This window comes from Genypterus blacodes, unplaced genomic scaffold (assembly GCF_046128005.1).
Source record: "Genypterus blacodes isolate CSIRO-AG114 ecotype Tasmania unplaced genomic scaffold, CSIRO-AGI_Gbla_v1 ptg000147l_1, whole genome shotgun sequence".
Taxonomy (NCBI): Eukaryota; Metazoa; Chordata; class Actinopteri; order Ophidiiformes; family Ophidiidae; genus Genypterus; species Genypterus blacodes.
Genome location: NW_027466949.1, coordinates 559,813 through 573,775, shown reverse-complemented (window position 1 = coordinate 573,775; position 13,963 = coordinate 559,813). Strand labels below are relative to the sequence as shown.

Here is a 13,963-nt window from a genome sequence, read left to right as displayed (position 1 = left end):
AGTGCAAATCTCACACTGCACTCACTCCCTCACTGAAGCAGGTGAGGAGGAGGAGGAGGAGGAGGAGGAGGGGAGGGCCACTGTTTCCATGGATCTCTCTGTGAAAGATGTTTCTCTCACTCCTCCATTCCCAGATGTGGAGCTTCACTACATAAACCCACACAAATAACACACAGAAGAGATCGGCAGGAGTTCTGTCTTGTCCAACATACTGAAGAAACCCGAAGAAGGATCAGACTGCAGCTGGACCTTGGGATGTGCTTGGAAGGCAGAACTCCTCCCCGTTTCGGAGCTGTAGATAAATCCGCTCTGCCTCTGAAGAGACTGATAGAGTTAACTCCAGATGCACTGGCTCAGCAAATCCACGCGCCTCACTTCAAAATCAATACCTCCGGCTTTCAAATGATAGAAGAATCATTGCGCCCAGCGAGCATATCACCGCCGAATCAGATAGGGCTCTGAATTCATTACATGTGATGGTATCAATCCTGCTACGCCTTATTGGAGCCCTCCTGGAGGAGCCTCTCTCTCGCCACGCTCCCCTCTAAATCTTCCTCGTTCCCTCTCCACCAGCTGGAGTCTGACAGCAGCACAGAGCCGAGGCGCTCGCTGCCACGTTTCAACTCTTCAGAAAGCTGGAAATTTGCCGCAGCGTCGGGCGGCATCACCTGCGCGCCTAAAGTGAAATGAACGAGTGAATGAATGGATGAAGCCTCGCAAAATACCGCTCGCCTGCCAGGTTTTGTAAAATGAAGTCTATTAAAGCGTAATTCCATCAGAGCGCTGCGGACAAGATCGATATGGAAATTTCATTAAAGAGTTCTTCCACATCGCTGCCCGTCTGCTTTTAGGTCTAATGCCAGGAAGCTCTGCTCCATACGTCTGGGTGGATTATCGCGCTTCCCTGCGTTCTGGAGCGATAACCAAATGGATTCTGTAAAACCCCCCAGTTAGAGAGAGAGAGAATAATGTACATTTCTACGACTAAGCGCTGAGCAGGAGGGATTAGTGAGGAGCGATGAGGAGCGATGAGGAGCGATGAGGGGCGATGAGGGGCCTCCACCTATGTGAGATTATGTGCATGTAAATGTGAGCACTCGTACACACACACACATATACTTGGATTACCTCGACACCAAATGCTGGGTGTCATTAAAGGCCCAGTACGGATGATTTAATGCATAAGGAATGAGATACACTGGGTGACGGGATTCTTAGAAAGTGCCCGGGTGTCACTTTGCGTGGTGAGTCACGACGCCTCGCCGTGCAAGTTAGATGCGTGGCTTTAGTCAGACGCTCGCCGTGAATCGTCGCCAAAATGGATGCATCAGCAATTCCGTGTAGCGTCTTTGTTTATGTGCGGTGAGGTTTTGGGAACTGTAACTCTGCGTGAGGCAGCCGCCGTTGTTGTTTAACCCCCGGGAGCAGCTGGAGGGAGGGGAGAGAGGGAGGGAGAGAGAGGGAGCGAAAAACAAATATTTGATGTGAGGGCAGCGTGGACTTTTTCCGCGAAGGAGCCCGATCGATAGTTCTCAGCGATTGCCTCGGTAACTTACAGTCAGATAATGAGCCAGAACCTCTACCCCGTGAGAAGGGAACTTTAAATCCTGAGGAAATAAGGAAGGTTTTGCTTTACAAAATGAAGAGGAGGATTCTGTTTGATGGTATCTCAAGATTAGGCTTGATTCAATTACTTTAAATTACTTTTGGTAAGACCTGAATCCTAATATGCCCTCCATCAGCGAGATTCTCCAATCTAATACTGCAAATATTGAGATCTTGTGATAAAAACACCCAAACGCCATGTGAGGAGGCTCAAACAGCACGATCAAAGGAGATAATTGGAGAGAAGAGGCCTCGCGAGGCAGCGACGCATCCTGCTCCACCCCGGGTCCACGCTCTTGTCAGGAGATGCCGTCTGGCTGCCTTTGGAGTTTATGTGATTTGGCTCTGAGAGCGGCTTTTGAAGTACACTGGTCCCATTGTAGGAAGGAGTTTCTGAGGAGACGGCGACTGATCTCAGTGGCGAGTAAGTACAAAGGGAGGAGCTACAAAGAAAGTAAATGTAAAGGAGTGCATAATTAAGAGGAGATAAGGAAGGAGAAGGAGGTGGTGAGTCACTTCTCCTGCTGCTGCTTTTGTGCTCTCCTCTCTTTGTGCATAAATGTGTGAGAACATGAGGGAGAAGACGGCGGACGAGGAGAGACGGAGAGAAAGGCTCCTGTGGCCCGGGCCTATATTTTATTTATGCGGCACTCGAGGTATTATACATCTCTATAGCTGTTAAAGGAATTGTAAATCAAGGGACACACACACACACGCGACAAGGCAGGGAGTGTGTGTGTGTGGCTGTGTGTGTGCACATGTCTTCACCTCCAGGAATACACACACTTGCCTGGTATGCAAAAACACATACAGAAAAAAGAAAGACAAATGAATCCTCTGATCTTAGTGCATCATAGTAAGACATCAAGTCATTCATCCGACTTTCCATTTCCCCCTTCCAAGGAATATTAGTGGAGGAGGCATCTCAGCCTTTACTCCACTGAATTCTGACTCCTGTTACATTTGTAAAAGCCGGACGGAAAAACAACAGCAGGAGCTTTCCAAGTTGGATTTTCCGTCTCCTGCTTTCCAGTAAGGACTTTCAGAGGTTAGAACCCTTGAGATGCTTCCCTCCTCCTCTTCCTCCTCTCCCATCCTACACTCCCTCCCCCAACCTCCTCCTCCCATTCCATCTCCCTGCTGCTGAGCGCGTGTTTACCGGACGGGCCTCCTCCTCCTCCTTTAGGTTCCACAGGTCTAAATATCTCAAATAGCTTCTGATAATCCCACGTTGTGCTGCCTGACTCCTACCTAGCAGATTTATAAGCCGCGCCTGCAAACCAAACCCGTCGCAATCGCAGCCAAGCTCAATAAATCTGTCCGTTTGAGGCCTTACAAAGACTCGCACGTGTTCATGCAAATACGCCACCTTTCTGCTCAAACAGGTGCTCCACGTCAAGACGCTTCAACTGTTCTGTGCGAGGCGTCTTCCTGAGGGCGCACACACATAAACGCGTTATGGTAATAACAAACCGGGCTTGTGACATCTTAATCTGGACCCAAACCAAAACACACACAGTGATAGATGAGTTTGCAGGCTCGCTGAAGGCGGCGGTGATTAGTGGAGAATGTGGCGATAACAATCTCGTTTGCTCGATTGCGTCTTCATTGGAAACATGTCCACTAACAGAACTAAACAGAATAGTATTTTTTATTGTATGTCATTGCTAAACAGCTGCGGGGACGGAAACATTTTTCACGTTTGTCGTTCTGCCTCACAGCAAAACCTTTTCCGGAGACAAACTGCTACAACGTTGGCGTGATTGACCGCCGTGAAAATGAAACAGTGTTAAACGGACAATACGCTGCCAGGATGACTTCTGGTGGCTTAAATCCTGGGACCGTTTAATGACAAAGACCTGGACCAAAAGGAGCATCTGCCATCAATATTCTCTGGCAGGCTTTTAATAATCACAAAAAATGCCAATACACTGTAAACAAACCTTACTGCTCGCCTCAGACAAGTCGTAAAAACACATCCCCCGTTGACGGGAACAGGCCATCACCTTATTATATGGACGGCTGCCTCTCCTAAAGCCGAGGACCCTGGAGGCCCCGGCCAAGCCAAGAGACGGACCCAGAGCAGCACATCATTAGAGGAGCCGCAGCCTGTCAACGTAAACAATTCCGCTTACGAATCCATCATATTGTGGCACCTTAACGTACTTTCACACAGCAAAACGGATGAAGTCGACGGTGAAGTTTGTCGTTTGACCCAGGGGTCCTATTAGGCTCCTCTGGTCTTTCCTTCCTGTGCTCCTATCGTTGCTTCATGCCGCTGTGCCCTGATGAGAGACGCGGCGCCGCCAGTTGCCGTACAGGTTTGTGAGCAAAAGCTGAAAACGGCGCGGAGATGTCTTTTCCCGCCTCAGGTACACAGGGGATTCCGCTGTCATGGTTTTTTGCTCCGTTAGTGAGCCAATACATGCGCTCAGAGTACAAAGTATCAAAAACATGTGTGGTGTGGCCCTTTGCTGGACTTACTACCTCCTCTCTCTGATCCTGCACGCCGCCTATCGCCTCATCTCTCTGGGCCGTTCCCCCCGTTTTGATGTTCCGTCAACACGAGCATCACAACAGTTCACAAAGCCAAGAACAGAGCGCATTAACACACACTTTCACACGTTTGAGAAGAGGACAGGGATAGGGAGTCGTCAGGTTTAGGAGGACCACGCCTCACGCTATTATTGTGAAGACCAGCTGTGAGTGTGAGTGTGGAGTGGAGGCGCAGGTGGGGAGCCACTCTTCTGCATCTGCTCCAAAGTCAGACAACCAAAAGACTCTTTGTTTATCTGTCAAATGGACAGAATGGATGCCACTTCCATCCATCCGTCCTTGAAATGTAACAGGGTTAGGAAAAGTCATGATCAGCGATGACCTCCAATATCCCCCTAATGTAATCTGAAATACCCCCAACAGAAGCCAGACAGTACATCCGTCCCCCCTCCCCCTAAATCTGGTGCAACAGAAGCCAAACGATGGAAGTTAAAACGAACCGAGGGGGGTCTTCCCAACCAACAACCGCACGCTGCCTCCGCTGCACCAATCATCAGATTCCTGCTGGATCCCCTGCTGCGTCTGCTGGAAAACAAAATGTGTACGCCAGCGCGGGCACACACACACAAACACAAACAGTGGCTGCTGAGGGGGAGAAACACAGCGAGAGGAGAGGAGGAGGAGGAGGAGGAGGAGGAGGAAGAGGAGGAGGTCGATTTGCAAGGAAGACAAAAACCTCCTTTGGGTAGAAGCAAGCGAGAAAGAGAGTTGGACAGTAGAGGAAAGAGGAGTGTGTGATGTCGGCGGATGATGGACAGTTTGGCCTTGGTGTAGGAGAACACAACCAAGGGAGCTGTCAGAACCACTGGGGCATGTTCAGATATCCCAGGACACACACACGCACACACACTGCAGACGGGATAAAACGAGCTGGCTTTGTATGCACAGCACTGCACAATCCCCAGTCCACCTGATCCTTTCATCTGTCCATCTCCACCTGCTGCCGTGTGTGTGTGTGTGTGTGTGTGTGTGTGTGTGTGTGTGTGTGTGTGTGTGTGTGTGTGTGTGTGTGTGTGTGTGTGTGTGTGAGATAGAGACGACACATTGTGTAATCATCAGCCTGCATGAAAACTCAAATGCTGAAACTTGACAACCGATTCCTGAAAACAAAGCGCTGATGTCTACACGCTCATTAGCAATCACGTCTAATTCCACATTCTACAGCCTAACGAAGCTTGCGTCGCTAGGTATGTTGTACAAAGTGCAGCGTGTCGGTCCTTACTTCACGCCAAACTGCACCAACTAACATCAAGCAAATCAGCTTTTGTGGTGCTTTCAAACCGCCTGTGATGAAAAACGCTGCGACTCTAAAGGACTACAACATTTGCACTCTATTTGCTATTGTGCGGCCGAGCAGCTGAAGTTCGACACAAAGCCCCGAAAAGAAAATCTGCATAGATGTGTGTGTGTGTCTCCTTGTCGTCCCTCACCTCTCACCCGCTCCCTCTCAACACTTAAATAAAAAGGACCCCCGTGTTGGCGAGGAGGAGATGTGATGAAGGGGGTGAGGAAGAGGAGGAGCAGGACAAGATAAGAGGGAGGGGAGACTGAGGGGTGAAGACAGTTCCCTCTCTTCTCTTTTGTAAATAGCGGGAGGCCCAAAAATTGAGCGGCGCTGCTGTAAGAGCCTTATTAGAGGAGATGGAGGCTGCCATAGCGTGCTGATACGGAGAGTTATTAGTATAGATAGCAGACACACACACACACACGCTGCAGAAGCTGCTGTGGTATTAGTGTCATGCTGATGTATCTGGTCCGGAGTGAGTGGGCTGCATGCGTCTACCCTCAGTAAATGCTGGGAGGCGAGCATCAGTCTGCTGCGAGGAACCCACAGAAGGCAACATTCCACACACCACCCACACACACACACATTTGTGTCAATGGGCAGGGCCACATTGGGATTGCGCAACATGTAAGCGTAACAACCTGCATGTATAGGCGACGGCTAAATCGCATCTTTGCCTTTAAACCACAAGAAGGACTTCGTTCTCTTGGGGGGCCGGAGAAACATTCATCATCCCTTACATCATTGCCACTTAAAGCGGCGGGAGGCATCACTGATCTCTCTCTGTTGCTTCTCCATCTGGAAAGCGGAGCGTGCTAGTCGGCGATCAAGTTCAGAGCTGATCTGACTCTCTGATCAGCGGCTTCACAAACCGCTCGCCCATCCATCTTATCAGCTAATCGATAACCGCGAGGCCGGCGATGATGGATGGAGCGAGGTGGAGATTGCAAAACACAAACCATACAGTGGTTACTGTGGGATTTGTATTCCAACGCGCCGCCGCCGCCAGCTTTGTTACCGAGTGTTTCACTGACAGAAAGAGAGAGAGAGATCGGCCTTTTGAAGTGAGGCGGCTTAACGGGGGTGAAAGAAAGTGACATGGAACTCACACACGAGCCACAACCATGAAGTTCCCAGTGCGTCACACACACATAAATGCATCGCCTACGCTTAAACACTCAACATGCAAACCCATAAAGTCACATGTTGGCATAAACACACGCTGAGAGAATGCGCCCACATGCGAGGGAGCCCACATGCATCCCACATGGAAATTCACACATTAACATAAAGCCATGAATGTAACCAAACACACACACAACATGTGCTTGTGTCGCACTGATGGGGGCAGGAGGCCGGCTTGCATGCATCAGGCCGGGTGCTGGGTGGAGGAATTCCAGACGGTGGCGCCCCCTGGTACGGTTTAGACACGGACAGCTGGTGGGGAACCTCATTTCCTTCGCTAAACCCTCTAAAGCCCCCCCACCCCAACCTGCACACCTCCACACACACACTCAGACGGATGGAATCATCGGAACACAGATTTGCTTGAAGCTGAAACGAAACGGAAAAGAGACAAAACCCCCGTTACACTGTTTGATCCCAGGAAAATAAAAACCAAACCCGTGTAGAATAACACGCCATAGCAGCGGACATCTATGCTATATGTTGTTCCGACTCAACCGGCCTCTGGAAAACATTCTGTGTGTGTGTGTGAGCGGGTGTGTTCCAGCCGTAGAGGCCCTGCGTGAAGCCCAGTGATCAAAGAGAAAGCACACTAACTGACTTGGCCCATTCCGAGCTCCTGGCTATGATCCAGCACACTCCTATGTCGCTACGACCCCTGATGATGTTGTTGTTAAAGCACGAACATGGGTTTCTGTGCGCGTCTGTATGTGTGCGAGTGTGTGTGTGTGTAAGATCAAAGCGTATTAGTAGCACCCAGCGGCTTTTAAAAGGGGTGTAACTCTGGTTACAGAGGTGAACTGAGAGGAAGAGGAAGAATGCAGAGAGTGTTTGGTTCAGTAAGTCAAGACAAAGAGCAACACAAATAAAGTTTACGGGCCAAATCCTCCCGACGCCTTGAAAATCTTCCTCCAGAACTTCCTGCGACGCACTTACTAGCCCGTCTCTTTAATTTTGGAGAGCAAAGAACGCCGAGAAAGACCACACGACTACACATACACACACACACACACACACACACGTACATGTTGGAAGAATTAAAAGCATGTTACGGCCTTTAGTTTGCCTTCACAACTGTAATTTGTTTCCCCCAGTTTGGACCAAAACAATCTAAATGACCTGTTCACACTTGCTTGTTTGCGTCTGAACCTCACCGATCTCTGGAGACACGGCCTAACACGAGCACCAGCCAAGAGCCACAACTGGACAAAGTAGAAGGAAACAAGATGTCCTGCGTTCATCACAAATGCGGAAGAGATCAGCAGACAAATTACATTAAAGCACACACCGCCATGTTGCGCAATCACATGTCGGGCCTCAGCGTTGTCATTCCTCTCAGGCTTACGGCCTCCTTCACACACACACACACACACACACACACACACACACACACACACACACACACACACACACACACACACACACACACACACACACACACACACACACACACACACACACACACACACACACACACACACACACACACACACACCAAACTCGGCTCAGACGCGATTGATTCAGCCTTTGTGGTGAAGCCTCCTCTAATGGGAAACACTTTCTTACTACGGGGCATCTTTTAAGAATATTATTATTCTGCTCCGCTGACACTTCGCTCATTTCCTAAAGTTCCCGTCTCGGGGCCAAACAGCAGAGACCCAATTGAGCAGAACCGGTCTTGTGTTCCTGTAGCCGCGAGTAATTTGGAGACGAGAAGCGCTGAGCCCCACGCGGCAGCTATCCAGGCCCGTTTCTGTTCCTCTGATAGATTGTAGCTCTGCGTCTCGGACAAACGGCCAAGTCATGGATTAAAAGAGCTCGGGTGCGGAGCTCCACGCCAGCAGGAAGACAAGCCGCCCGTGGAATGAAAGGATTTAAGAGGAAAAAGTCAAAAACAGATCTGTGTACACTTTTATTCTTTCCTGTGTGATTTAAAAAGGAGCCGAGATGGAAAATTCCAATTGGTTTTCCGATCTGTGGGACATGGCGGCCGCATACGAGGCTGGAATCAGAGCAGTGTGGAGGTTCTGGTGTTTGTGCCTGCGGCCGCTGCTTCAGTCGAGCTCGTCAGGCTGCAGGATTCCTTTTTTTTCCCGTGGCATACCACAGATTACGTAAGTCTGCCACTGAATGCCCCGCAGGCCCCAACTCTGATGGTACTGTCAGAGAGAGAGAGACACACACACACTGCATCCCCCACACAGTTGTGTACATACACAATCAAAAGCACTTTCACATATGCACAAACCAGCCGCTGTGAATGGGGCCGGGGGGGCTTATCATTCACACACACACACACACACACACACACACACACACACACACACACACACACACACACACACACACACACACACACACACACACACACACACACACACACACACACACACACACACACACACACACACACACACACACACACACACACACACACACACTCAGAACAATGCTTGGCTGACTTCAAGTGCTGCCACATACAAGTGAACCACATACTTCAGTACTGACTTTAGGTTTAGGCTTTAGGTTGAACATCAGTCATTGTAGAAAAGAACATTGGGACATTTTTAGACCTGCGGTTCGTTAGCTTTTATCCGGAATCGGGGTGGAAACTGTTACGACGTCTGAGAAAAAGTAAACAAATGGACACGTGAGACATGTGAGAGCGTCAATCCGCTCATTGGTGGGATATGTCACGGGGGCGGGGCTGACAGAGTCCACAGACAGAACTTTACTAGGCTCATAAAGCTGAATTACACACAACGGTGGCAGAATTCCAGACGTTCCGAGTCACGGTCATCCTGTAGTTGTTCCAGACACAAATGCGCTGCTGGTTCTCCTCTGGATGCTCTTTGCCCGCTTGCCCCTGTTGTTGAGTTCCAAGCTGCCTGAAACAAACCGTACCGAGGGGAGAGGCAAACTTTTTAATGGGCCAACTACAACAAGGAGGCCATATTGGTGTTGTTTTGTATCGTCAGCCACAGACAAGGCTGTTCTGCTACCTGCACTAGAATTTGAGGTAAGAAAGCCAAAACCCACAGTCCACCTCCTCCTCCTGCACCTCCTCCTCCTGCGACGGGATGATGCAGAGATCCAAGGCGCAGTATAAATCCTCAGCTAATAGCAAGTTTAAGGCAGTTTCAATTGGCCGGCCCTTGACCCATCACAGGGGATTTATGACAAAGACGGGTCGCTTCATGTCTGGCCAAGGAGATGCAGGTGATGGTTGTAGTGACAAACACACACACACACACACACAGAGGGAGAGAAAGAGAGGAAATGCCCGGTACAATCCCAACCTAGCAGTGGAAATAATTGAACAATCCCACTGGAACGCTTTTGAGATTAGATGTTGATCTTGTTCATGGCCACACAAACACAAACACAGAGGATATAAACAGACTTCTAGTATAACTCATTCTTCTCGCCGAACAAGCATCTATCAAAATCAGAACGACACGTTTGCCAGCCGGTCGCTTTCCACGATGGTGACCGCTTCGCCCTGTGAGGTTTGTTGTGGGCCGGTGAGGTCAGAGGTCAGAGGTCAGAGTCGTCTGGAGGGCGGCGGCCTTAAAGCTTAAATCAAATACTCTCGATTACGCAATGTTCATATCCACACATGGGATTCAAACCAACAACCTTTCTTCTCGCAATCTTCCACCCAACAATTAGTGGGAATCTGTCGAGGGCGCACGTTCTGCTACACACTGATTACAATGATCCAAGGACACTGAAAGATGGCTTTAAAGATCTGTTATGAATTCCAATTATGCCGTGCAGACGCGTGTGAGGACGTCCGGTGGTCGTAAAAGAAGTTGGACAGGCAAAGTTGAAGGACAGAGCGGGGACACGATGAACCTACATTCATTTACACTTGGAAGGAGACGTGACTCAGGTTTGTTTTATTTTAAGGCCCTGTGGCTCATTTGCATGTCGGTTGAATACACAATAAAGTGCTGCGAGACACATGATTGATCTTCACCAGCATCTTCCTTAAGCGCCAATATAAACTGTCCCCGTGAATATGCATGGCCAATTCAATTAGCCAGCTATATTTCACATCGCATTCAAGAGAGACAGAAAAAAACTAAAACAGTTTAAACCTCAATTTCTAGTGAAACCGTGATTCAATTTTAGGGTAAATCTAATCAATTTAAAAGGGTTGACCTCAGGGCCAGGGCTAACTTGATTTAAGGTGTCATTTTATTGGCAGAGGAAACGTAAACATGCTCATCAGTGTGCGCATTAGTGGGTGAATTAAGGGAGACACGTGTTGTAATGTGAGGCCACACACACACACACACACACAGGAGAAGAAGCCTGACCTGAGAGGCAGATGAAGGTCATGTAGTCCCCCTGTCCTCCGGTGGCCAGGAAGGGGATCTTCTTCTTGGTCCTCCGCTTCACCTGCACGGCCGCCAGCATCTTCTCATCGTGGGGGGTGAAGACCTCCTTGTTGATGGCCGACTTGCCGCTCATCTCGACTGGCGTTAGGCTCCTCGCTGCCGAGAGAGAACGGAGAAGGTGAGAGAAAGATTGAAGAGGAAGGAAGTATGACGTCAGAGTTTTGTTTAGCTGTTGTTTTTTGACTTTCACAATCTGTCAAATTCCCCATTGGCTTATTGCTGTTAATGATTGCAAAGATGTTTGAAAACGACGACAACAGGCACCGGCAGCAATTATTTGCTTCAGATTTGGAGATTATTGTCCTCGATCTGAAACATTTGTCTTTGGATTGTCAAACCAGAGATGAAATCAAGAAGAACGGAACAGATGGAACCGTTTCTCCTGTTTGTGCTCGGCCTCCAGGCTAAACCGCAGCTTTTGCTCTTGAAAAACACACAACCACGACAGTCTCAGCGACACACAACAGCCATGGTGTTTCTATTATTAGAGGCGTCTCCTACTGGTGAATTTATTTCTCTTGGTGAACGTGAATGGAGCCCCAGAGACGAGAGTGAGACCGTGCCTGAGTGCGAGACACACACATAAAAAAGTGGGTTAATTAGGACCAAACGCTCTCAAGAGGAGTGAGGAGGATAATCATTTTCTCAGCCACACACACATACATCACATAGGCCCATCTGAAGCTGACGAACCAATCCAACTGTTGGCTTCAAGCAGTAGATGAATTACTGCGCTGCCAAGGCAGAGAGGCAAACACACAATGCCTCCATCAAAACGGGGCCCGCTAATGAAGAACAGGCCAATTTGTTTACCAAACGGATCAGAGCTGCTGCTGCCAATGGAGCGTAAGGGGAGGAGGAGGAGGGGGAGGAAGAGTCGATATCTGGACGAGGTTCTAATGTTCAGCAAATCTCCCAAAGCGAAACCAGCCGGAGACGTGAGGTTGACAGGAGGGGCGAAAGACACACAACGATGAGACGCTGCCGTTGTTGATGGAGCGGATGACAACACGACCACAACGGCATGAAGCGGCGGCGGCGGAGCGTGTTAATGATTCTTCTTGGGGGTTCTGTGGGGATTGATTGCATCACAAGTTGCGCCATGTGTTCACGTTGTCGACGAAAAAGAAAAGGACTGAATTAAACCTCTTTTCCGACGCGGCCTCGTGAAGAACTGACGAGCTTCACGAAAGCAGAAGTTGTTGCAAAGCGACCGTTTGGTATTACATCATACTTCACAGATGTTTGTTATTCGGTCCGTCCCCTTTTACGTGCCAGCGCCTCCGTTAGATTGAAGGTAGATTTACTTCGGTCAGTCAGAAATTGCAAGAAATCAATATAATATCAGCGAGTTTGAGTGCAACGTGAGCCAAAAATGAGTTTGGAGCATAATTGGAAAGTGAACAAGCCTTTACTTGGAATGTTAAAAGAACAATAACGTTCTGATAAGAAACACGAAACACGAGCAGCAGCAGCACTGCACCGGAGCACTGAACTGAAGCAAACTGAACATTAGTGCACGGCCTAAAAAGCAAGAAAGCTCCCGGCCCAGACTTCTCAGCAGACACAAAAGAGCGACACTGTGCTACGAGTCGAGTGTGTGTGTGTGTGTGTGTGTGTGTGTGTGTGTGTGTGTGTGTGTGTGTGTGTGTGTGTGTGTGTGTGTGTGTGTGTGTGTGTGTGTGCAGGTCACACTGTGAGCACATACTGCAAACAGTCTGTTCTAAAAGGGAATACCCGGAAGTTTTGAATATATTCAGCAGCTACACATTCCCCATCATGCCAAACACAGAAGAAGCAGACCTTATGAATGTGAGGGGATTTCTGTGCTTCGACAAAATTTGACATGAATCATTGAAAAGTCACACACACTCTCTCTCTCCCTCTTCTCCTTCTTCACCGTCCTCTCCAGCTGAGAGGCAAAACCCTGCATGCCGTCACCAGGCAAAGACCCCCCCCCCTCAGGTGGCCTGCTGAAGCATGACGAGAAGGAGGGATATAAGAGCGTGGGGGGATGTAAAAGAGAACGCATGGAAGAGGAGAGGAAGAGGAGGAGGAGGAGGAGGCAGACAGATGCCTCCAGGCGGTGAAATGCACCCAGCTCCAGTGTCTGTCTCATGGCAATAGCTGCTGTATTGTAGGGAGCAGTGAAAATGGCACACGTGTGCTTTACAGCCGCTTATCACCTCGTTTCCGAGTTTCCTGCAGAAACACTTCATCAACAGCGGCACATTCCCTCTCTCAAGCTTGCCTGATGTGAAATCAGTTCGGCCGGTGCTGCCGAAACTCTTTGGAGAGTTCGGTTCTTCAGGTTAGCTGCAGCAGGTTGGAGAAGGTGAACGATCAAAGCTGAAAAGGACAATGACACCGACTAAAAGTCCATCTTGGAGAAGGAGGTAGAAAGTATATTACTCTCCTGCCTGTGCGTGCGTGTGCGTGCGTGCGTGCGTGCGTGCGTGCGTGCGTGCGTGCGTGCGTGCGTGCGTGCGTGCGTGCGTGCGTGCGTGCGTGCGTGCGTGCGTGCGTGATGAAGGGGGGAACCGGAGGGTTGCCCGTTCAAGTCCCTGCCAAGGTGCCCCTGAGCAAGGCACCTAACCCTCAATTGCTCCCCCCTCTGCGAAGGGTGGTAATGTAATGCAAGTCGCTTTGGATAAAAGCGTCTGCCAAATGATCGTAATGTAATGTCATGTGGGATGTCATGATGTCATATGTCATGTGATGTCGTATGGGATGTCGAGACATGTCATATGAGTCATCTTGAGCTATTGGGACATCTTGAGCTGTGAGACTACTTATGTTTTAATGTATGAATGGAACTGTGTGTTATTTATTTATTGTTATTTATGACTCATTTATAGTTGTTTATTTATAGTTTATTGCTGTTATTTATTACTGTTCAAAGATTCAGGCACAGCACAAATGCTTT

The 13,963-nt window shown here is 49.1% G+C and overlaps 1 protein-coding gene across 2 annotated transcripts in view; it reads right to left on the bottom strand.

The window, feature by feature from the left end:
- The window catches only part of stxbp6 (syntaxin binding protein 6 (amisyn)), a 41,415-nt gene that overhangs the window by 22,715 nt on the left and 4,737 nt on the right, over positions 1–13,963 (bottom strand). For both annotated transcript variants that reach the window (XM_076165595.1, XM_076165596.1), the window contains exon 2: positions 10,957–11,133. In XM_076165595.1, the coding sequence (XP_076021710.1) occupies positions 10,957–11,110 (154 nt within the window). In that variant the 5' untranslated portion in view covers positions 11,111–11,133. The remainder of the gene's footprint in view (positions 1–10,956; positions 11,134–13,963) is intronic.